General features: G+C 36.6%; 1 protein-coding gene across 2 annotated transcripts in view; it reads left to right on the plus strand.

Annotated features, from left to right (window-relative positions):
• Positions 1–11178: 11178 nt before the first annotated feature.
• The window catches only part of LOC129775930 (zinc finger protein 845-like), a 31088-nt gene continuing 16001 nt past the window's right edge, over positions 11179–26265 (plus strand). Inside the window, exons 1-7 of one of the 2 annotated variants that reach the window (XM_055781211.1) lie at positions 11179–11383; positions 11437–11856; positions 11923–12015; positions 16527–19748; positions 19814–19891; positions 25165–26073; positions 26137–26214. In XM_055781211.1, the coding sequence (XP_055637186.1) occupies positions 11273–11383; positions 11437–11856; positions 11923–12015; positions 16527–19748; positions 19814–19891; positions 25165–26073; positions 26137–26214 (4911 nt within the window). In that variant the 5' untranslated portion in view covers positions 11179–11272. The remainder of the gene's footprint in view (positions 11384–11436; positions 11857–11922; positions 12016–16526; positions 19749–19813; positions 19892–25164; positions 26074–26136; positions 26215–26265) is intronic. The other variant, XM_055781212.1, reaches the window with a different exon arrangement.

The following is a 26265-nucleotide window of genomic DNA, read 5'->3' on the forward strand; positions in this document are numbered from 1 at the left end:
TTCAAAGTTATCATGATGAAGTCTTCGTTCGATATTCCTATGCGACTAGACGAAATCAATGCGAATAGAATTCCATTCTTTTGCAAATTAAATATATTTTCAAAGAAGACTTCAATTTAATATATTCTTCTTCTTCTTAAATGGCACCAACGTTCCTAGAGGAACATCGCCGTCTCAACGTAATATTACTTGCGTCATTTTTACTAGTACTTAGTTGAGATTTCTATGCCAAATAACACGCCTTGAATGCATTCTGAGTGGCAAGCTCTAGAATACGCGTGACCACAGTGCAAGTGCTTCTACGAAAAATTCCCCCGACCAGAACGGGAATCGAACCCGAACCCCCGGCATGTTAGGGTTTGACGCTAACCACTTGGCCACGGGAGCACCAATTTAATATATCTATTATCCAAACCTGTTTGGTAGTTCAAAAGTTATGAATTTTTGAAAAACGTAATTCTTGAAAAAGAAAAAAGGGAAACATGATGTTTTAGACCATCGATTAACTTTGAAAAATTATAATTCAGAAACGAAAAAGAACACAATTTTAATTTTTGAATATGTTATCCACAGCTTTCAAGAAAAAATATAAAAATATATAGCTCCCTTGGTCCCGTGACCTTGAAAATATAAAAAAACAAATACGTATCATGAAAATAAAATTCATTTTTTTTCAAGTTTGCAGGTGTGATATTTTTTTCGAAGAAGACCAGCTAACTGGATTCAATATGATATGTCGATCATCAAATACGGGTCTAATATTCTGCGATGAAGAACGAAACTACCACTTTTCACGGAATCGGAAAAATCGGAAAATCGGAAAACAACTATATCGGGTTGGCTTGGAACAGCTGTATAATCGAATCAGTATATAATCGAGTTCGACCTGTTAATTCAGGACCCCTGTTTTGTTATTGTGGTTTTAGTTGAAAATCTGACTAATAAAATCAATTTTACTCTCGTTGGTTTGAGCCTGCGACTTGCGTTTTGCAAGGAAAGAGCTTGCAAAAATTTGTCAACAAATGGTCTTTTCATATTGTTGCTCCAGATTTGGGGTGTCCTTGTACCCCAATTTGTGAACTATCGCTGCATTTGCCGGAAAATAGTGCGTTAAAACATTTTCTGTTTGGAATTCGATTAATGCATCGAAACTTGATTTAAATTATGAACACTACTTCAACACTAATTTGAATAAAGATTTCTGCATTTTTTTTTTTGTTCAACAATTTATTACCGAACGAACATAAAAACATCAAACAAAATAGTAAAAACAACTACAAAAATTTAAAAATTAATGATGTTTGTTTTCTACGAAATTTGCTAATGCAAACATTTTATTATTGTTTCTGAGTGTCACTTTTTTGCAAATGCTTATATTATGAATTATAGGCTGTATCGATACCTGTAAATGATGTTAAAACGAAGACTATAACCCAGAGAATGTCAAGGCTCTCATTATTCAATTATTTATACCATTAAAGTTTAGTAAATTTACATTTATAATGAAGTGTTCGGAATTTGAATCATGCAAAGAAACTTGATTCAAATTCCGAACATTATTTCAATACTAATTTTAATGAATATTTCTCCATAAAACATTATTTTTCTCATCCATTTATTCTACCTTTTCTAGCACTTAACATGAAAAAAAAAAAATAAACAAAAAAGTTGAAAAAACTACAAAAATTGAAAAAGTAACGTTGCTTGTTTTTTACGCAATTTTCTAACGCAAGTTTTATTTTTGGTTTTGACTGTCACTTTTTGCAAATGTTTAATATTTTAAATTATAGGCTGTATCCAGGCAAAAAAATGTTAAAATGTAGCTTATACCTCAAAGAATGTCAGAGCTTCCATTATTTAATTATTTCGAAACTGTTCGGAATATGAGACAAAACGGTATGCTCATTTTGGCGTGTGTATAGGTGAAACGTTACGATAAAACAACAACAAAAAATTTTTTCAGTAAGCGACGAACACAGATTTATTGAAATTTAGTGAAACCAATTTAGTCTCGTGAAACCAATGTTGGCACTTTTACTTGACTCATATCTGGGTCAAGACGGCCGCTATTGAAAGAGATGTGATTTGCCATAAAAAATATCATTTGAGCGCACGTAATTGATGAATTCATTGAGAAAATCACACTTCTTGTATTGTTGGTTGCACAACTCAAGGCGCATTCATGATAAATTTTATTTGTTTTCAGATGCCACAAATAATAATGTTTTATTATGATAAGGGTTGCGTATTAAGCACGTTATAGGTAATTCAGGGAAAATAACACCTCCCACTCTTGTCACATTTAATCTATAGTACAATGGGTTCGATCTGTTGTACAATTTGTGACCTTCATACCCCTGGTGGTGGCCAACGTTGTCCCGCATGATTTTAGTATAATTTTGTGTTTGATTGTACCCCATGCTTAGGGTGGCCGTCTTACCCCGTCCTCCCCTACGGATAAAAATAACATTTTCTCCTACGTTGCAATTTTGTCCGTAAGGGTGCTCATACACTGTTTGACCGAAGCCAAATATTTGACTCTTTTTGACAGATAAAATTTGGTCAACGTGTACTGATCAAATATATTCTACACAAAACACGACAAGCAAATATTCAATTATTGGATGCCTAAAATATTTTTTCAGTCTGTTCTTCGAACCTGTCGGTACATGGTTAGGTTACCTTGAATATTTCAGTTGATTTTTCCAAGTTCGGTGTCTGATATTGTTTACTACTGTTGAAAATTGAAGAGTGGCAAACAAAATAGTGTTTGTACAAATATCAAATCAAACCTTATCTGTCAAAAAATATCAAATATTTGTCCTCCGGGCAAACAGTGTACGGCCACCTTAACATTCTTTGTAGAGGGTTGTAATAACTTTATAGCCAGGTGATGTATACCAAGTGCTCTTTTGGGAAGTTCGTGTAGCTGCTGTAGTTATTTAATCTCATTGGGTGCTAAGTTCTGCTTATGTATAGGAAAGGGAAAGGAGAATGAGCATGTGCATTCATGGAAGGGAAGCGGGTTTCTTAAATAGACATATATGGGGAGCATAATATTAAGATCGCGACTACTCAAGCTATCATAATCTGATATGCGTGAGTATACCCTTTCGATCTTCTGAATCAGCAGCCAGTTAAATTCATTAATTGCAATTTTTACTTAACCGAACAACATGCTCGATGTTATGACATCCTGGATCACAATCACATAAATTGCTATTAGCAAGACCTACACGATAAAAACGGAATTGAGCGCGAATTGATTGGGCAACAAACAATAAAATAAATGATAAAGGCCTAATATCGGTAAATGGAGAATAATTTATTATACGCATCAACTCACAACGTGAGCTGACGCCCGAATTTAGGCAAAAAGATTACTCGTTGCGTCGGGGAGGAGAGCGGGTGGTTAGTGAAATCGAATGAAAACATACCCATTCTAATCGTCAAATTGTTAACTTTTTTTTACTATATTCACTATATTCACTATATTTATTGAAATAATCATTATCAAACATGAAGAGATTTTTTTTCTTTCAAACGAAAATATCTCTGTATTGAAAGGTCCTACAGGAACGTTATGGGCCTTCAAATGAAAGTTGGTTAATAATGCAAAATGGATTTGCTATTGATTTAGCTGGCAAAAAATTGTCTTAGTCTACAAAATCTTTGAAGAAACGGTTTTTTTTGGTTAATTTCTTCCCGAAATATTTGTCCACTACACATCAAGATAAAAATACGTTCGTATAATATTCCTAAACTTGAAAGTTTAAGCTATGAAACGATGTACATCCCATCTCCATGCGTTGATTTTTCACGATGTTACATTATTTAAAAAATCGCCTAAAAATTTGATTAGGAACTCTATTCTTCTATTTTTTTTCTTATCGAGTGTATTATTCTTTCCACATCCATCTTACGTAAGTGAAGCATCGCGAAAATAAACTATTCGTTATTAAGTTAGTATTCCAGTGTGTGAAATGCACTTCATGAAATCTCAACCGTTACTCTCCAGGTCGTGAAGGATCCTCAAATCAGCAGCCTTTTTCCATTAAATTTTGGACGTGGGATTACGTTTTCATTTCCGCCTATCTTTCTAAAATCCACTTGTTCATTGATTCCGAAATATTTATATCACTTCATCTCAGTCACAGTCCTACGTTAAGCTTTTGTTCGTGCCCTAGGTACAGACCCTTATCCTTTTTCACTGGACAATATCATCAATCACTGACGCGGGTTGTTTCATTCAAAAACTTGAAGTTTTTTTTAAACCTCCAAGGGGGACACCAGGGGCGGACCGCCAACATCCAATGCGAATGTTGTTGAAGACATTGCTGGTAGACGACTGCACAGCGACTCAAGAAATTGTGATTCGAAGAAGAAACAATAATCTGGAGTTGATCGTAAACACACATGTTCTTCTTCAATGTTACTAACGTTCCTAAAGTTCCTAACGATCGCCGTCTGAACGTAGAATTACTTGCAAACGGTAGAGCGGTAGAGTGCGAAAGCAGTCCCTAAGACACAATCAACAGAAGCGGCGTGAGGAAGAATACATTCACTTGCGAGACGCTATCATGAGCAACGCTGACACAGCCTTTGCAATTGCCATCACGTTTGTTCAAACAAAAATGAAGTCATTGATGACCTTCTTTACAACAATACACGTATTCGGTCCAAAATTGCAAATGGCAAATATATGCACATTTTTAGTTTGATTAGTCGACAAAATATGCACTGAGAAAAACGATAGTGTAATTTCGTCGAGAACTCCAGATCCGTCTACTGATCAACAACCGTATTCTGAAATCCGATCAAGTCAGAAATAGCTGAACCGACCGCAATATTATATTAAATCATCTGTTCGCCTCAAGCTTCGTGTTTCGTGATCCGCGCGAAAAGGGTAATGAATTTCCGGGTGAAATAAACACGCTTTTTAAACAAAAAATATAAATGAAAATAGGCTCTAATATGAGTTCTGTGTAACAAAGTAACACATTCTCTGCAAGTGGGGAAAATTTTTGAACGAAAATTGTCTCTAATAATGATTTTGAATTATGAATCAGGTTTTGGTAGAAATACAAGGAGATTTATAGAAAAATATTTAAGTTATTGTCAGGACTATGTCCCTATACAGCCATTCCATGCCAAATCGATATAGTGGTTCTCAGATTTTCGTGAGAAGTGTTAGTTTTGTTCTTTATCGCAAAACTTTAGACCCGTATTTTTTATTTTTTCATTAGGGTGTCCGAAAAATCAACTTTGACATTTTGATTTTTTTTCAAAAATTCATAGCTTTTGAACTACTGGACCGATTTAGATCATCAACATTTCAAATTAAAGCCAATTAGCTGATCTTGTTTGGAAAAATATTACACTCTGAATAAAAATGGATTTTGTTTTCGTAATTATTAATTATATTTCATTTCTATAACTTACATCGTTTCGGGACGAAGGGCGTCATATTTTTTCCTGAAAGCTGAGTTTTTTTCACATAATAAATTCGAACAACAGAGGGTTGTTATTTTTCGTTTTTAAGAAATGATTTTTCAAAGTTAACATGTTTTCAGTTTTCGTTCAATATTTCTGTGCGACTAGCCTGAATGTATGTGACTATAATCCAATTAAGTGAATAGTATGTTATTTTTTCAAAAAAGCTAGCTAGGCTTTAATTTGATATGTCGATCAACTGAATCTTTCCAGTAGTTCAAAAGCAATAAATTTTCGAAAAAAGTCATTTTTGGGAAAAAAGGAAAAAATGATTTTTTGGACCATCGGGTAATTTTGAAAAATCATAACTTTAAAACAAAAAAGAAACGCCTCTCTGGTTTCGAGATATGTTATGTAAAAAATTCTCAGCTTTCCAAAAAAAAACATAAAATATAGCGCCTTTGGTCTCGAGATCATGAAAACTATTAAAAACAAATACATTTAATAATAGCAAAACCAAAACTGAAACTTTGTGCAACTCTGGTATTTTTTCAAAAAATATCAGTTAATTGGCTCTAATTTAATATATCGATCATCTAGATCGGCTCAATAGTTCAAAAGTTATGAATTAAAAAAAAAAGTGGAAAAATTTGATTTTTCGGACCACCCTAAAATGGAAATGGTCACCCTAACAAAAAATAAAAAATCAAAGGAGGTTATGTTCAAGACACGACCGCTTTGTTGACGTAGAACTACGCTGTGGTTTAATTCGAGTCGCTTGTCTAACTGCGAATATTATTTTATAATACTACGAATATTTAAAAAAAAACCATTCTACCGGTTTGGTCGTCCTGAAATGTTGTTTTTTTTTATTGTAGAATCATTTGACGATAATTGTTTGATGATTCATTATTGAGCTCGCAGAACAATACATGCTCGAGATAAGCACAGCTGTCATCCATATTGGAGAAAGTTTTGCTACTGGCAAGCGAAACCAAATCACATACAAAATTCCAGAACGGCATTTACTTTCTTGGTGATTAAATAAACGAAATAAACTCTATCTGCTAATCTCAACAACCTCGAATGGCATTCGATCCCTCGCCGTCCAGCTCGTCCAGCAACGATGTTGTTCAGTCGCTTTCCTCACGAAGAATGAAAGTTTGCCTCAGCGAGATCCACGATTTATAATTTAGGCAAATATTCCCCTTCATTCTTTTTCTTTTCCTTTGTTAACAGAGACTTTACTCTTACGATTTCCCCTTCGTTGCTCTCGATAAGTCGCTCGTTAATGACAGCTCTGTTCGGGAAAGCACACAAACGGACAGAACAAATGTATGAGTAAATGGGAATGCTTCCAATTTTCATCAATTTAAATCATATACAGACTATGGGATTGTAATGTATAGCATGTCAAACAAATCTTAGGGAATTTCCGATTCATTTGGTATGTAAATCGCCAAAATCCGTTCGCAGCAAAAATAGCTATTAACGTTAACTTTATTTCATAAAAACGTGACCTGTTTTCTGATTTGGTACCCTTAATGAAAGACGTAGTTCTACGTCAAAAAATGTGGGTCTAATGGTTTGCGACAAAGAACAAAATTTCCACTTTCCACGAAAATCTGAGAACCCTTATATCGGTTTGGCATGGAATGGTTGTATATGTAATATGTTATGTAAAAGAACCTCAGCTTTCAAGAAATAATATAAAAAAATATAGTATCCTTGGTCCCGAGACCATGTAAACTATAAAAAACTAATACAATCAATAATTATGAAATCAAAGTCTAATATTTTTCAAAAAAGATTATGTAATTGACTTTAATTTGATGTGTCTATCATCTGAATCGGTCCAGTAGATTAAAAGTTTTGAATTTCTGTGTTGGAAAAAAGAGGAAAAAGATGATTTTTCGAACCATCGGTTAACTTTGAAAAAGCATAACTCAAAAACGAAAAAAACGGCTCTCTGGTTTCGACATATGGTATGTGAAAAATCCTCAGCTTTCCAGAAAAAATATTAAAAAATATAGCGCCTTTGGTCCAGAGACCATGAAAACAATAAAAAAAACGATTACAATCAATAATAACCAGAGCAGAATTCGAATTTTCTGCGGGTATAGGGTAAATGATCTTGGTTTGTCTAATTTGGGATGTTTTTACGCAACTAGTAAATGCAAATCGATTTTTCTTCATGAAAATCACACATAATCGATACAAGTTTAGGTTTGTTGAAAAGCCCCAAGTCTCTAGTTGCTAATACTACCATAAGGTATTGAAATTATTTAAATTTTTATGTTTTTTAACGATTTTCCTTAAAGAAGAATTATGATCATGGTTTGCCCAAAAAATGATCATGGTTTGTCCGGTTTTAGAAATCTCCATTTTTGAATGAAAACATTCGAAATCACAATTAGATGTTGCATTTATCATTGCTTGAGTTTACTGTCATTATATTGATTCATTCATAATTTAGGCTTTCTTCAGAATATTGCCTTTTCTTGGGCATTTTAGAAGTGTTGACCTCAACACAGGAAAACCATGCTTCTGCTATGCGCGAAGCACACCATAAACAAACATAAACAAACTGCAGCGCGCCAAGCGCTTGCCATAAAAATCATGTGGACAAAACAACATTATTGAATTGGACAACTCATGATCAGAATTGAGTTCATCAAAATGCGTTAATTTAATGGTTTAGCTATGTAAATCCGATACAAATGGTGAGCAAGCATGATGTTTACAATATTTATAAGCGTTGTAATCCAGAAAAGGTCTGAATACGTGCCAAATAATCATCTGGTGATCGATTAAAAGTTAGCTCGAATGAGGGGCGCATTGACACAAATAGAAGGTGTATTTTATAATCATTTAAAACATGTGATTTCGTAAAAATATACTATCAAACTACTATAAATCATGTAAAAGGCAATTTCATTTATATGTTTCGAAACATTCGAAGGCCTTATTTGACACAGGAGCGCTGAATTAGAGCATTCAAAAAAGTGGGCAAACCATGATCATATTTTCGACAAACCAAGATCATTTACCCTAGTATTTTTTCAAAAAAGGGTGATTGGCTTTAATTTCATATGTCGATCATCTGAATCGGTCTAGTAGTTCAAAAGCCCTAAAATGGAAATAGTCACCATAATGAAAAAATAAAAAAATACGGGTCAAATGTTTTGCGATAAAGAACAAAACTACAAATTTTCACGAAAATCTGAGAACCACTATATCGGTTTGGCATGCAATGGTTACATAGCATGTAAACCACATCGAGTAAAGATTTTACCATCGTCACGATCGCAAGCTTATGCGGATGTCCAATATGTCAACGAAGAAATACTGATGATAGCGAACAACCATTCACAAATATCATCAACGCAGACATTGACATTGAAAATCGTTGAGTAATACCATATTCGCCTCAGTTGAGCGAAACATTCCATGCTCCTACTAATATATAGTTCTGCAGATCGATGAAAAGCAACTAATACAATTGCAAGTCCGTGAATAATGAGGCAAAATGGATGTGTTTCAAATTCAGAATACCGACATGAATATTTTTCAATTGAATGACAACGACGGAATAAGCGTGGAAACACACTAGACGGCTCTCCCGCGCGATTTTCACAATGACAAGTCGCAGCAGAAGCTTGATGTAAAACACATTCAGCGGCTTTCAACGGTTTCACTATCTGCCATTATTATATGTTTATAGACGTATGCAAGGCGAGTCTATGGTACAAGGTACAACTGTTTGGCCAGTAAGTGGATTAGAGGGGCGATATACAAAGACAGAATGATGGGAAACGGAAGAGGGGATGTTTACCTGAGCGAGAGGGAGAGAGAACTTGATCACAAACGTCTGAAATATTGCATTTCTCGACAGTTTGGATGGAATACGATTATCCGCAGCTACATGACCGCAGAGTGGATTTCACGTATTGGCTCACCTGAGAGTACATTTATTATTGCCTTGCTTCATTTTGACCTTTCAAAAACGCATCAACACTAATACTCTCACAAAACCGTTGCAGCGCATCATCTCCATCGAGCCACCGCAGCGAATTATTATTATTATTACTACTATTTATTCTGCAACTTAAGGCAATGCCTTTTCAAATGTTACAATGCATTTACACGGTAGAACTAGTGACACATACCTTGGAAATTTTTATAATTTTTCTAATCTAACACATTTTTAAATTAATTTTCACGGAAGTGCTCGAACAACCCTCTCCTAAATGCTGAATCTGATCTTTCCAAAGTTAAATCATTCGGTAGTGAATTCCAAATTGCAACGCCTCTGACAAAGAATGAATTGCCATATTTCATCAAGTGGTACCGCGGAATTACAAACTTCCGACAGCGAACGCTTCTCAATGGTCTCAATTTACTGAACAAATATTGTGGTTCTTTGTTTTTAATTAGTTGGAATATCAGCAAGCAACATCTAAGCTTCCCAAAGCTTTGAAACGAGCATCCAAGTAACTTTGACTGCAGATGTGAAACATGCGAAAAACTATTTAGATTGAACACGAAACGTACACATGAATTTAAAGCTATTTTTAGTTTGTTGATTGCAACTGATGAAGATTGTATCAAAAGGAAATCGCACGACATAAAATGAGGAAGGATAAACGATTTAAACAATTTTAATTTAATATCAAGACTCAGAAAACTACCACTAAGCTGCAATGAGCGTAGTTTTCCATACACTTTTCCACATTGTTCGAGAATAAAATTGTCCCATTCCATATTTTACTGGATTTTGTAGCCCAAGCATTTGTATTTTGTAAAGTACATTTATGATATAGTTGCACGTCATCATGCAATATTTTAAAATGTTCGGAAGGTCGTTTATGTATAACGAAAACAAAATTGGCCCCAAAACAGAACCTTGAGGCACTCCTGATCTAATAGGAAGAAAATTAGAAAAATTGAAATTATTCCACACAGTTTGAAAACGATTACATAAGTATGAACTAATTAATTCGACAGCACTGCCAGAAAACCCAAACTTGTTTGCTAGTTTTCTGCATAAAATACTATGCGATATAGTATCGAACGCTTTGGAAAAATCCAGTATGATAAAAACTACTGGTTTGCCTTCGTCCATAATCAACCCTATGTCATCGAATATTTTGAGCATAGCTGTTTTGGTGCTATGTTTAGGGCGGTATCCTGATTGATATTCGTTCAAAAGTCTATTTTCATGAGTATGTAAACATATTTGATTTTTGATAAGGCGCTCAAATGCTTTCGAAAGCACACTCAAAATGCTGATGGGACGAAGGTTATCGATGGAAGTTAACGTACTTTTCTTTCTAATTGGGATTATTTTTGAATATTTCCATGCAGTTGGGAACTTTTGTGTAGTGATGATTGTATTAAATATGAAAGTAACTTGTCTTACGACTAATGGCAGAATTATCTTCAAAAAGCGAGGAGAAATATTATCAGTACCTCCGTACAACAGTGATTTTGGAACCGTACACACCCGCCCCGCCTTGTGTGTTTTATATTATACACATTCCATTATCGAGGCTCCGCGTCGGTCTGTCATTGCCAAATCCGCGCGGGAGAGCCGTCCAGTGTGTTCTTACGCTAATTCGGAATAAACTGTGACGTCACAGATTTTGTTTATGTTAAAAATCTTCCCACCTTATATTTTCCATCCCGCTTCACCTTTTGTATATACACATTGCGAACGATTAAAGAAATGTGACAATTCTCATGTTTACAATTTTGTGGAGTATTCTTGCCTACGAGAGACAATTTTTCACATGCCATTTATTTGGATGAATTTGCTCAAAAGAAAACCTTCGAAACAATGAGTGAATTAAATTTTGAATCACCGAACAGCTATTCGGAGGGGAAGAATCGATCTGCCCGGGATAGGAAACAATCTCAAGATATCGATATTCGTATAAACGATGATGGGGTAAATATTTTCACCAACTATTTTGTCCCAAATTATCGCTATGTTGTTTTCAGTCCAAATCATTCATCTGCAAAGAATGCGATAAAGCGTTCCGCTTTAAATCGTCTTGCATTCGGCACATATCTCTCATGCATAGAGCGAAAGTGTACCAATGTGAACACTGTGACGAGATTTTTCAACAGTCTTGCAAATATCGCACACATTTCAAACAAAAGCACCCTGATCAGCATAAGCTTGAATGCAGCGTGTGCAAAAGGCGCTTTCAGCTCGCTCATCACCTTGGCAGACACTGGACTGTGGAGCACCAAGCAATCCATGGTCCGTATATGAAACCTGACGTAAAACTGTTGGAAATAAAAACAGAGATCTCAGATGAAGCTGAAAACGAAGCAACCATTGGTTCAACAATGGAATCTGCAAACCGTCATGCTGCCGATGGTATGCAGGATTTTTCGATTGACCAAATTGATATTGTAAGTCTAAGTTTGCGAAAAGCTCTGGTGTATTATAATAGTTAATCAACCGTATCAACTTTTCAGAAAATGGAATTCGAGTGCACATCTCCCCAACTGCAGGAAACTGAAATTGAAGAGAAGCCGGATTTCTCCAAGTTGAATCAAAGGCAAGATAACGTGAGTGTAGTTTCCCCTAAAATGTTATTTTCTATTCTGCCCATGTTTGTATAGGAGACGTAAACGACAAAATGAACAAAATCGACTTTTCCGATGTTTCGCTTTCTACAGAATGTAATACGTATGCTCAACATGCGAACAAACCTTTTTTGTTCGAAAAAATTTGAGCAAGTTTGAAAAAACGTTTTCGGAAAATCACAGACATAGTTCCATACAGCTTTCATACATCCAGGGTTGCCAATAATATTTTTCAAAAAACTGAAAGATTGCTCTTAACACTCCTATACTCGCGCATTGGTCTGTCAGACCGAGAAATCAATAATTCTTTCATTTCTCAGAAAAAAAAACAACACTACGATTCTCTCTAGCTTCGTTATTCGTCGTTCATCATCGTTTAGCGTATCGCATGTGTTGGTACGAAGGGGACGTGCCACTTTTTAACACTTTCGGTCTGACACACCGACGAGAGTATAGAAGTAACTTTTTTGGACAAGTGCCTTTTTTCATATTCTAGAATATTGTTGAATGAAATGTATAAATTAATGTTAGTGGCGTGGAATATTTATTGAATATGATGCATAAGATCATTACCGGACTATTCTTATTTGATTTCAGTCCCTTTTGTAACTGAATTAAACGGATCTATATATTAACTATTCGTCGTTAGATTCATACGTTCAAAAGCAAAATATGAATTTTTGACTTTCGTATAGTTGTTCGCTAAATATAATGGTCATACATATACACACTTGTGAAAGAATTTCACTTGTGGAAGAATTGTAAACAGTAAACTATAAACTAATCGGTGGCTTATGGTAATTTTTAACAGTTACAGTTTCGGGGATATTTTTTTTATAATGACAATATCGACAAGAAAACAAGAAAAAGAAAAGGAAATTCCTAGAAATCCTCTTTTATCATCTTTTTATGTCCCATCTAAAAAAGGCATTAATTCTTAGTTTACCAAAAATACAGAGCCAAAGAATATTAGAAATATGCAAACTTTATATTCCAGAACCTTTATCATCTGGTAATTATCTAGAAGGTCGTTATATATTCTTCTCTTTGATAAAAGACCCGAGAAACACGCAACAACTGCACGAAATGTAAAAAAAACTGTTTGTTTAGAGCAGTGATTTTCGACCGGTGGGGAATTCGGTCATTAAAAGGGGGGAATTATGCAAGGGAATATTGCACATTTACTTTGCTTTGAAGATGGAAATTATTAGCAAAACTTTCCACAAAAGCTTCATTAGATACGCTAAAATTTGCGATCCTCGGCAAACGTTTCCAGATCTGAAATATAATGTTGATAGAACAGACGACGAAACAGTACAGAAGACCATGAAAAAGGAAATTGTACAGCATTTATCAAGACTTTTTACAACAAGTTAAACATGAAATATATTTTCCTTATATCAAAGAACAATATCTGGACATGGGGATTTCAAAACATGGCAGTGACGGAAGTATCTGATCAATTTCAGAACAAACTCATAGATCGTTTTGTCAACCTGATATGGGAATAAGCGTTACGAGTGTTGTTGTTTTCTTTTTTAATATTTATGTGAATCTCTGGATTTCCTACAATGCTGCTTATGGGAACAAAACACCGTAACAGAGTGGATATCGAAGATGGCATAAGGTGTGCTTTTCAACAACGTTCTTAAGAATTACAATTTTGGCGGAAAACGTTCAGGCGCAGATGCCATACTGACTTGACAGACTTTATATACCTTTTATGTAATCAAACACAAGTATAAAATCAAATTTGTAACGAATATAATTGAAAACCGTTTGTATTCTTTTATTATTGTACTGATATGCTGCAGACTTTCTTCCGAAATACTGATAGGGGGAAGCACTTCGATTAATTTTCGTAAAAGGAGGAATGAAGCAAAAAGGCTTGAAAACCACTGGTTTAAAGTATGCAGTTATGCTATATTCTGATTCTTACTCCAATGAAACCACAATCGTTTAATACGTTTTTAAGTTATTTTAAAGCTCTTTATACTTCCATGAATTATATTCAGTTGCTTACTTTTAAATAATAACAGTGAAAAATTCGAATTTCGTTTTTTGTGTTGGAGTATCAAAAATTACTCTGTTTTGAGGAGGCTGAATTAGATGATTCTAAAAACATAATAGAGACGAAGAAAACATATTTTTTGAAGTTTTTTCATTCAGTCATACCCTATTCTCCAAATAAATGCCAATAAAGCCTGAAAAATACACAATGGCAACATTACAAAGAAGTTCAATTTTCGGTCTGTGACACCGTGCGCGAGTATACGTGTTATGATTTTGCACGCGAGTACAGGAGGGTTATAAAAACTGGAAGAAAACTGGAGATTGTAAAACCGTTTTATTTCAAGAAGATCGGCTTTGATTTGTCTAAAATGATTTTTTTACCAATTTCAATACTTGAGAATAAACTATTAATTAATCATATTATTCGAACAGATCAAAAGAACATTTCCCACCACTCGAACACCACTGTGAAATAATATTTGAGGATCTTTTCGTCTAGAGCCTCTAGAAAATAAGATTTTATTTGAGTAAATTGCTTCATGATTATTTTGGTATTATGTCATATTTACAAAATTACTGATAGAAGATCGTCGCTAACTTGCTTGACAATGTGATTAATCAAGGTGCATGAGGACGCGGTTTCTGGTTATAGATCACTGCATCGAACCTAATCTCAGTCCTCAGTTCTTTTTCTTCTAGTGATGTACAGTAGAACCCCGATTATCCGCGGAATAGTCTGGCAAAGCTAGCGCGGATAACGAAAATCGCGGATAACGCAATAAAGTACTAAAAATGAGGTTCAAACAAAAAAAAAGATATTTCAGTATGAAAACTGTGTTCTATCAATACAGAAATCATTGGAGTATAAGCTCATGTACATCAGCGTTCAGATAATATGAAAGGCAGCACCAAAACAAAAGAGCAAGAGCCTACCCCTCACTGACGAATTTCGAGAAGGTCACGAGAATTACTATGAAACTCGCTTTCGCGGTTCATCCGCTCGCGGATAATCGAGGTTCCACTGTACTGATAATTGTTTATTTTCGAACGATGTATTTTTTTTTTATAACAGTGATTTTTCGAAAACGTTTTTTCAAAACTGCTCAAATGTTCCGAACAAAAAATGTTTGTTTGCATATTGAGCATACGTATTACATTGTGTAGAATGCGTAACAGCGAAAATAACAATTTTGTTCATTTTGTCTCCTATAAAGCCTGTCCACGTTAAATTTCGGACACTTCTCTTTCAGTGTAGTTTATGGAATATTTCACTAATTAATGAAATATTTCACTTACATGACAGCTGAAACCCTCCTCTTTATTTCGATGTCCAACATGTTTACATTCTTCTTCAGTTTGGTAAAATGGCGCATAATCAAGTGGAAGTACGCAAACGCATTTTGCGCGAACGACAGCAAAATCCAACACTGTCGGTACGCGATCTCGCCAAAAAGCTAAAACTGCCGAGGAGTACCGTGTTTAGTGTGTGCAAATCGTTTGACCAGCGCTTAACTGTGGATCGGAAGGTTGGAAGCGGAACAAATCGAAAAGTATGCTCCCGACAGATGGACCGAAAGGTGGTTGCCATTATAGAGAAACATCCCAACCTTTCAGTTAGGAATGTGGCTCGAAAGGTTGGAAAATCAAAATCGTATGTACAAAAAGTGAAGCAGAAGCATGGACTAAATGCGTACAAAGTGAAAAAGGTGCCCAATCGTGATGATAAGCAAAATTTCACTGCAAAAAGCTGTGCACCCAGTTTTTGCAGAAATGTTCATGCACCATAATGGCCGATGAAACTTATGTTCTCGAAGACCTCAAACAGCTTCCAGGTCTCGCTTTTTATACTACAATGGAAAGGAATGCCGTAGCCGAGTGTTTCCGGACCAAGAAGCAGTCTAAATTCCTAAAAAGTACTTGGTTTGGCAGGCCATATGCAGTTGTGGTCGAAAACCCAAATCATTCGTCTCTACCGGCACTATCAACAAAGATATCTTGTTTTGGCCATATATGGCCTCTTGTCACTATGCAGAAGCCATCCTGGAATGGTATACTGTAAATGTGGTCAAATATGTGCCAAAGACAGCAAATCCACCGAACTGTCCAGAACTTCGCCCAGTGGAAAAGTAATAGGCTCTGATTAAGCGAAAACTATTCAAAACTAAGAAGAAAGTGAATGGCATTAATGATTTCAAGAGGAGATGGAAAAGCGCCGCCACCAGCATATCTGAGGATACTGTACGGAACCTAATGGCAGATGTTCCCATGAAAGTTCATAAATTTTACAGACGACGTAATTAACATCGAAGTAACCTTTTCTTGTTTTAGATATAAGTCTATTTTACTGAAATAAACAATCGGTTTTGTTGTATTACGTGAATTTTTGTTTTATTGGCATCATCTTGGTGTCCGAAATTTAACGTGGACAGACTTTACAAACATGGGCAGAATTGTTTCCAACTTATATTCATATTCCTCAGGTAACAACCGTAAAAGCAGAACCTAACCGTTCTGGAGCAACGGATAACAATTTTGTCGATCGTGTTAAAGTCAAGAGTGAACAGGATAGCATAAATGATGACCCCGCAAATAGCAACCTTCAGTTAACTGTCCAGTCATACCCGGTGGGAAATTGTTTGGCTTCACACGTCGATATTGAAGAAGAACAAAAACATCTGGAGAGTTTAACCACATCGAATGGTAACGAAAACGTATCAAAGAAATCTGTTCGATATAGTTGCGATATTTGCGGGAAAACATTTGCCCGTCCGATAAGACTCGTCATTCATCGAACCTTGGAACATGGAATTGAGGATGCTGATAATCCTCTACCTCACTTACCGTGTAATGTATGCGGTAAAGTGTTTCGTTACAAGTTTGGTTTATCGTTACACATGAAAACGCATGCAGATCAGGCAACGAAGGATGCCATCAGGCATAAATGTGAGATTTGCGAAAAAACATTTGTCGTTCGGATGAGACTCGTCAGGCATCGGGCGTCGGTACATGGAATTGATGATCCTCTGCCTCGTTATACCTGTGAAATATGCGGTAAAGTTTTCCATTACAAGGCTAATTTTTCGAGGCATATGAAGTGGCATAGCGACAAAAACCCGAAAAACAAACAAACTCAACAAAACTCAGAAAAATCAACGAAGCCCAAGAGGCATAAGTGCGATAATTGTAACAAAACATTTTACCTTCCGATAAGACTCGCAGTTCATCGGGCGGTGGCACATGGAATTGAGGATGTTGAGAATCCTCTGCCTCGCTATACTTGTCATATATGCGGTAAAGTTTGCCGCTACAAGTTTGATTTTTCGGCGCATTTAAGATACCATGCGGACAAGGCAGCGAAGAATATCTACAGACATAAATGCGAGACTTGTGGAAAAACATTTCCCTCTGCGATGAGACTCGTCAATCATCGGGCGTTGGTACACGGAATTAAGAATGCCGATAATCCTCCGCCTCGCTATACCTGTGATAAATGCGATAAAGTTTTTCGTCACAAGGGTAATTTCACGATGCATATGAAGGGGCATTTAGAAGGAGCGAAGCCCAAGGGGTATAAATGCGATAATTGTGAAAAAACATTTGCCCGTTCGATGAGACTCGCCATTCATCGGGCGTTGAAACATGGAATTGAGGATGCCGATAATCCTCTGCCTCGCTATACTTGTGATACATGCGGTAAAACTTTCCTTCACAAGTTTTATTTTCGGTCGCATCTGAAGTCCCATGCTGAGAAGGCAGCAAACGATGTCGTCAAGCATAAATGCGACATTTGTGAGAAACCGTATTATTGCCGGATGAGACTCGCCATTCATCGAGCGTTGGAACACGGAATTGAGGATCCCGATAATCCTCTCCCTCGGTATACCTGTGATAAATGCGGTAAAGTTTTCCTTCACAAGGCTCAATTTTCGATGCATATGAAGGGGCATTTAGGGAAGATATTGAATGGTGACAAAAACTTATCAAGGAAGCCCAACAAGCATAAGTGCGACATATGTGAAAAAACATTTTACCGTCAGATAAACCTCGATGTCCACAGGGTGAGAATACACGGAATTGAGGATGCAGATAATCCTCTGCCTCGCTATACTTGTGATACATGCGGTAAAATTTTCCTTAACAAGTTCTATTTTCGGTCGCATCTGAAGTCCCATGCAGATAAGGCAGCAAATGATGTCAAGCATAAATGTGACATTTGTGGGAAACCGTGTTATTGGCGGATGAGACTCGCCATTCATCGAGCGTTGGAACACGGAATTGAGGATGTCGATAACCCTCTCCCTCGGTATACCTGTTATAAATGCGGTAAAGTTTTTCTTCATAAGGCTAAATTTTCGATGCATATGAAGGGGCATTTAGGGAAGATATCGAATGGTGACAAAAAGCCCAATAAGTATAAGTGCGAAATATGTGAAAAAACATTTTACCGTCAGATGAACCTCGTTCTCCACAGGGCGAGAGTACACGGGATTGAAGATACGGATAATCCTCTGCCTCGCTATACTTGTGATACATGCGGTAAAATTTTCCTTAACATGTTTTATTTTCGGACGCATCTGAAGTCCCATGCAGATAAGGCAGCAAATGATGTCAAGCATAAATGTGACATTTGCGAGAAACCGTGTTATTACCGGATGAGACTCGCCATTCATCGAGCGTTGGATCACGGAATTGAGGATCCCGATAATCCGCTCCCTCGGTATACCTGTGACAAATGCGGTAAAGTTTTCCTTCACAAGGCTAAATTTTCGATGCACATGAAGGGGCATTTAGGGAAGACATCGAGTGGTGACAAAAACTTATCAACGAAGAAGCCAAATAAGCATAAATGCGACATATGTGAAAAAACATTTTACCGTCGGATAAGACTCGTTGTCCATAGGGCGAGAGTACACGGAATTGAGGATCCAGGCAATCCTCTGCCTCGCTATATCTGTGAAATATGCGGTAAAGTTTTCCTTTACAGGCATAATTTTTCGTCCCATTTAAAGTACCACGAGGACAAGGCAGCGAATGATGGCATCAGATATAAATGCGACAGTTGTGAAAAAACATTTCACAGTCAGCTGAGACTCAATGTTCATCGGGCGGTTGCACATGGAATTGAGGATACGGGCAATCCTGTACTCTACTTTACGTGCGATGTGTGCAGTAAAGTTTTCAGCGACAAAAATGATCTTTCGTGTCATATGAAGACGCATGCAGAAAAAGCAGCAAAGGATCCCATCAGGCATAAATGCAATGATTGTGATAAAAGCTTCAACCGTCCGTTCAGACTTGTCGTTCATCAGGCGGTTGCACACGGAATTGAGGATGCAGCTAATCCTCTACCCCACTATACGTGCGATATATGCCACAAAGTTTTCCGTCACAAGCGTGATTTTTTGTTGCACAAGGTGATGCATTCAGATAAGCGTGACTTTTCTTGCTCGTACTGCGATTGTTCGTTCGTGAGAAAAAATTCCTTGGTTCGTCACATGCGAATCCATACGAAGAATTATATACATAAATGTCGTTTCTGTAATTATGGATCGTTTAGGAGGAAGGATTTGTTGTTACACGAGGCAAATGTTCATAACTGTGAAAATGTGGAAACCTCTTCAAAGTCCCCACTTGATGACTACGAATCACAACAAGGAACTGATGGTAACATGAAGTGTGAGCAGGGCGATCAGAATAGCATTGTAAGTCTGTATTGTGAAGTGTTCTGATGTTCTACAGTGATTAATCATCGGAATAAATTTTTCAGAAAACCGAATTCGAGTGCACATCTCCTCAATTACAGGAACCCGCAACTGCGAATGAATTCACTAGAGAGGAGGATGTTGTGAGTCTATTTTTATCTATAATTATATTTTTGACGTAGGACTACGTCTTTAATTTCTACACTGATTTACTATAAGTACTTTAAGTTCTAAATTTCAAAACAAGAGCTCTAAATTTGAGAAACAAGATTTTGAGCGTTAATACCTCCTAACTGGCTGTTCGGATAAGTTTTCAGGCAGACGAAAATACGATTTGATAGCAGTTTTTACGCAGCTTCAAAACTGAAAGAATATTTGGTTTGGTTTCATTTCATTTCATTTATTCATTGCTATACTTGTAGAGCAAGAGTTTTCGCTTATAAATCGATTTCTAAATTGATCTTACCACATTATTTTTAATTCACCTAAGCAAACTAAACAATTAAATATCCCTTAGAGACCCAATCCATCCCTTCTAATTCCTTCTACCTCTCCATTCCATACACTCACGATAGAATTTTGCAGCTGATTCTATACCTTGAATGTTAGTTTGAAGCTGATCGCACAAAATAATTGCACGATCGAAAAAGTTATCACCGTAGTGAGAGGAGTTATGCTGTGGTACAATGTAATATCTGACTCGGGCGCTTCTGATTGGTTGCAACTTTTCAGACAAGTAGTTTGGACCTTGATGCATAATTTTGAGTAAAGCAACACAACTTCTAAATTCAATGAATTCAAAGAATGAGCAGCCCAAGAGCTGCTTTTTCAAATGATTTACTCTGGAATATCTTGACAAATGAAAAACCCAACGCACACAGTGGTTCAAGGCAACTCTTAAGCGGCTCAGAGCACCAGCAGCGGCATCCAAAATCAACTCTAATCCGTGGAGGAAGTGTGGCCTCAAGAGTGAGCTGAAAAGCTTAACTTTTTTTGAGATCGATAACATGAACCTGGTTCAAAGGTTTATTGTAATTTATTTGGTAAGTTATGAGTTATGAATGAAGTATTCTTCTTACATACCTTTTAATGTAGCATTGTACTGGTTGGAAGATGTCGGTTTCTCTGTATTATTACCAATGGGTATTTTGTTGATCGGATCAGTCTTGTTATATGTTGCGGTTTTTCGTGATCGTTTCCTTTGAATTGCGTTTGATCCTAGCGTGCGTTCTATCGAAGGGTCAAACAAAGAATTCCGAAGTCATGTTACATTATCGTCATTGCTCTCTAATCTTTGGGCTGCGAAAGATGATGAACATTCACAAACAATGCACAATTGTCCAGGAGGTGCATTTAAGTGGAAATTAGCATTTAGAGCTCGACAGTTGTTCAAACAAACAAACTGTCTTGGAAAGACTTGGAAAGACTTTTAGACTTTTTTTTTGTATTTGAGTAAATTAAAATCATTTGGTTGAAAATCCATCAATAACGTTGACGTTGCCTGAAGTCTTGTCGTTAACGAAAAAGTTGTTTTTCGTGACATGGTTTTACAGTTATATATCAAAACATTTTCAACTTACCATGGCGTACTTTTCCCAAGTCGCTTTTAATCAGAACAGTATGGTTAATATCACGAGGCTGTTTCAGCCTTTTTCGGATTGTACTGTTGGCGCAAATTCTCATTGGTGTTATTTGTGGTCATGCAAACTGCATACTACTGTTGATGCAAACTTCCTCGAAGCGCCCAGTAACAGAATGAGCCGGTAAAACTGCCGAACCTGCTGCAGAGGCTGCTCCCAGTTCCACTTTCTTCCACAACTGATGAGAATAGAATTTTGATAAAATGTGGCTTCCCAAGGAGCACGATCAAAAGACCAATGAACAAAACCACGTTATTTTGTTTGTTTTGTCACTTCGGGTATGACGACCGATGTACAGATTTCATTCTTTGTTTTTGAGAGGCTTTAAACTTTGCAGTTCATTCGACTCTAATGTACAGATTACAGTGCTGTTGTTTTTTTACACTTCAGACTTATGAAACAAACACCAAAGACAAACGTCTTATATAACAGTGGAATATGTATAATACGAACTTGAACATAAGACGTTATGTTTGTTTCGAATTTTCTTCATTTAAAAACCATTAATCAGGATGTTTGTTTTTGTGTGGTGTACATTCTTACTTGCGTTATAAAATGCGTTGATAAACTCAATTTGTTTACATTTGTTACTCAGGACCTATTGAAAAGTTAAGCGAGAGTTCTATGTTTGAAACATGCTGCTTTTTAAACGGTTTTATTAAGCTTGTTGCATTGGGCATTAGGGCATTAATATGGGCATCAAATGAAAGGGCTAGACTAGTAGAACAGAGTTATTTATGAAAAATGCAAATCCAAAATGGCCGCAATCCCAAATTGAAGATATATATATATTTTCAAACCCCATCAATATGGCTATCAAATAGAGCGCAGTTATTCGTGATAAATCCGACTCCAAGATGCCCAATTACTTTTTTTCATGCAACTCCCACATACACTGCGTCTCATAACTATAGAAATACTTATTTTTTCTGATTTTCCAGCGATATGTAAGAAGTCGGTTGAATTGAAGTATATAGTGTAGGATATAATAACTATCTTCATTCATTCCAACGTGTCGTGACAACATTTTGACTCACTACAAACAACTTTCTTACGTTTCGATATACAAATAACCCAAATTTAAACGATTTTATAGTAAAATTAAGAAAATTTCCAACAAGTATCATCAGTTGGAGAATATGTTATAGTCAGATTGGCTTGTTGTCAGTCAAATACTTTTGTGAAGTGACAACATCTGACTTTTTGCTGTTTCGGACTTTTGAACATCAATTATTAATTCAATTAATTACAGTTCCGTTTCAAAACATACAAATGAAATGTTTCAAAACGAACGAAAGCACAAAAGATGAACGTAGATTCCAGAATATAAAATATTATCTTGTTTCGACTTCCGGTTTGCTGATAATAGTATTGAATGACAAAAAAACAATATGGAAAACCCTTACCAGCGGAAGTCGAATATCGTATTCCGATGTCATTTTAAAATCGAGGATGGTGACTTCCGGTTCGTTGAAAACGTATCTAAAAGGCCGGAAATGGCATGAAATCACACAATACTATCGGGAATGGTAGTGTTAGCATATATCCACGGAAAAATTAAAAAAAGGAGAAGAAAGTTTTTTAGTGAGCGTATAGGATTTGAGCGAGAAAGAGATAATGTGGGAAGTGGGAAGAACTTAGCGTTAGATTGACGCGTGTGGAATTGGACAAAAAATGCACAAGCAAACGTCAACGGCCAACGGTCAAAGTCAACATCAACGTAAAATTAATCTTCAACACGCAAACATAAACGTCATGGAACAGGTACGCGCACGTGCACACGGATGCATACATAGAGTTAATCAAAAGTTTCTGATAGCAAAATCAAATGCGTTCCCCCCGGTAGTGAGCGCCGTTCCATGAGCCAGACTTGTGAGAGTCATTGCTGGTAAACACCAGAGTGAACGTGTTAAATATTCACTATGTTAAAACTGCTGGTCGGTTTAGGACCACCCCAACTTTTCCATACAGGTCAAAAATATTTCTCCTCTGTTTTTGAAGCTATGAAAACGAATTGTTCGTCTTGTTAGAATTGGGCCTTATTTTCTTTTGAATGGCACTAACGTTCCTAGAGGAACTTCGCCGTCTCAACGTAGTAATACTTGCGTCATTTTTTCATTTTTGCGAATACATTCTGAGTGGCAAGCTCTAGAATATGCGTGACCACAGTGCAAGTCGGAAGAAATTTATTTCACGAAAAATTTCCCCAACCAGAACGGGAATCGAACCCGAACCCCCGGCATTTTAGGTTTGACGCTAACCACTCGTCCACGGGAGCACATAAAATTGGTCCATATATTGCCACCAATTTTTTCAACTTTTCCAATAGTTTATTTTTCTGTCAAAGTGTTGTTTTTTCTCATGTAAGGATTATGTTCTCTAAAGTCTGAGTCGGTTTCTTGTCTAGTTTCCACGGCCTTATGAAGGGTTAACGCATATAACTCGTAGGCATTTTATCTTTCGAATGAATCATCATGTCACTTCGCTCAGGCGACAAAGAGGAGTTAAGACCCAAAACATCGTGTTTCCAACGTAACGCTCTCCTTTCGAAACCCCCCAAAAATATTCATTCTTTAAGGTGAAGGTGGAAGCTAGCCATTGTAGTAGTATAGGTAAACCCTCGTGTAAAAATCTGGTAATAGTGTTTGTGAGAGAAGAGCAAAGCACACGTAAATAGATCAATTCACTTATCAGATTGTGTGGCGCTTCATTGACACGAGTCTTTGAATACATTTGAAAAAAAAAAAATAACAATTCAATACTAAAGTAAAGTGTATGAACGATATGTTCCGATGAACAATTGCAAATATAAATATATATAGAAGGTGCATTTGCATATGATTCTGATTATACGCGAGCGTAACATGAGCAAATTTATAACACATGCGAATTGGGGCACTTTTGGTATTAACAAGTTCTTCCGCATAGTAATTCGATGTTGATAATTCCTTAATATTTTCCTTCGTTGATCGTATTGTTTTCACATATTCACGTTGGAAAGCCTTAACCCTTCTCTTCGTTGGCCGAGGCATTTAGATTGAATTTAATACTTTTCCGTTTACTGTTTTTGAAAGCATAGGCAGCCGTGGCAGTGTTCCGAGCTCTGCAATACAATTTTCTTACCCAATGTTAAAGTTGCTAAAACATACATTATAGACCCATTAAACGTAAAAATAATAATTGTATTGATATTAACACAATTTTATTCTATTGATTTTCATGACATGGGACGCTATGACTCCGGAATAACATTTTATTGAGTGGTTTTTATAGCTGTTTCGATGATGTTGTTTGGCATCAGTGTCGAAAAAATAACGATGCTTCCACCAATACAAACAAAACTATTGCAGAAGATTGAAAAACGAAAATTTAACTTTCAGAGCACTTGCTCGAGTTTTCCGACGTTCTTCACTATACGGTGCGAAAGCAGATGAAAATTTAATATCTTGTGAGTAATCGATTAGAGTTTGGTTGATATTACTTGATGGGAAGTGTGCAGAAAATGATCGTTTTCATTTTCTTCACACTGTTTCGCAAAATTTTTGATTTTCGGGCGAGAGGTGAGGGAGGGAGATGAAAGAAATGAGCGCCATTGTGGCAGCCATTTGTGGCTAGCTTCCACCTTCACCTTAATTCAATGAGAATTGATTCAGATGCAACTTTAAACAAATGACAACCGAACCAGCGGTAGTCCTACGTCAACCTTGTGGTTATATCACAGATATAACCCTTTCCTATTTTTAATACAGATTTCAACCGAGTTTCTAATCCCACAGACTATAACCTTAAAGGAGGACACTAGCCAATTTGAAGCCACGAATGACGATGTTGGCGACCGTGTTGAAGTCAAAAGTGAACAGGATTGCGCAGATGATGTTCCTGTAAATACCAATAAACAGTCATCCGACCCCGTGGGAGATGGTTTGGTTTCACAAACAAAGATTGAAGAGAAACAAAAACATCGGAGAAGCTCAACCGCTTCGAATGGTAATAAAAGCCTATCAGAGAAACGCATCAGGCATGGATGCGATATTTGTGAAAAAACATTTTCCCGTCCGAAAAGACTCATCGTTCACCATGCGGTTGCACATGGAATTGAGAATGCTGCTAATCCTCTGCCTCGCTACCCTTGTGATACATGCGGTAAAGTTTTTCGTTACTGGCCTGATTTTAGGGCGCATGTGAAGTGGCATGGAGACAAAAATTTGTTAAAGAAACCAAACAGACATAAATGCGACATTTGTGAAAAAACTTTTTACCGTCCGATAAGACTTGTCACTCATCGGGCGGTGGCACATGGAATCGAGGATACCGATAATCCTCCACCTCAATTTAGGTGTAATATATGCGGTAAAGCTTTCCTCTATAGGCAAACTTGTTTGACGCATATGAAGATGCATTCGGAAACAGCATCGAATAGTGGCCGGAGATTATCAAAGAAACCCATAATTAAGACGCATTCGAAAAAGCATCTTGTCTCCTTTTCTTGTTCGTACCGCAATCGATTGTTTGCGAGAAAAAATAAATTGGATCATCATGTACAAATCCATATGTTATCACACGAAGCAAATGCTCATAACTTTGAAAATGTGGAAGCCTCGTCGAAGTCCCCACTTGAAGACTTCGAATCGCAGCAAAAAACTGACGGGAACATTGAGTGTGAGCAGGGTGATCAAAATAGTATTGTAAGTCTTTGTTGCGAAAGGGTCTGATGTTCTACAGTAATTAATGATCGAAAAACTTTTCAGAAAACCGAATTCGAGTGCACATCTCCTAAAGTGCAGGAAACTGCAACTGTGGAAAAATTTACTCAAAGGGAGGATAGTGTGAGTCCATTTTAGTCTATAATTGTCATTTTTATTACATATTTCAACGGA

Source organism: Toxorhynchites rutilus, chromosome 3 (assembly GCF_029784135.1).
Source record: "Toxorhynchites rutilus septentrionalis strain SRP chromosome 3, ASM2978413v1, whole genome shotgun sequence".
In the NCBI taxonomy this organism is placed as follows: Eukaryota; Metazoa; Arthropoda; class Insecta; order Diptera; family Culicidae; genus Toxorhynchites; species Toxorhynchites rutilus.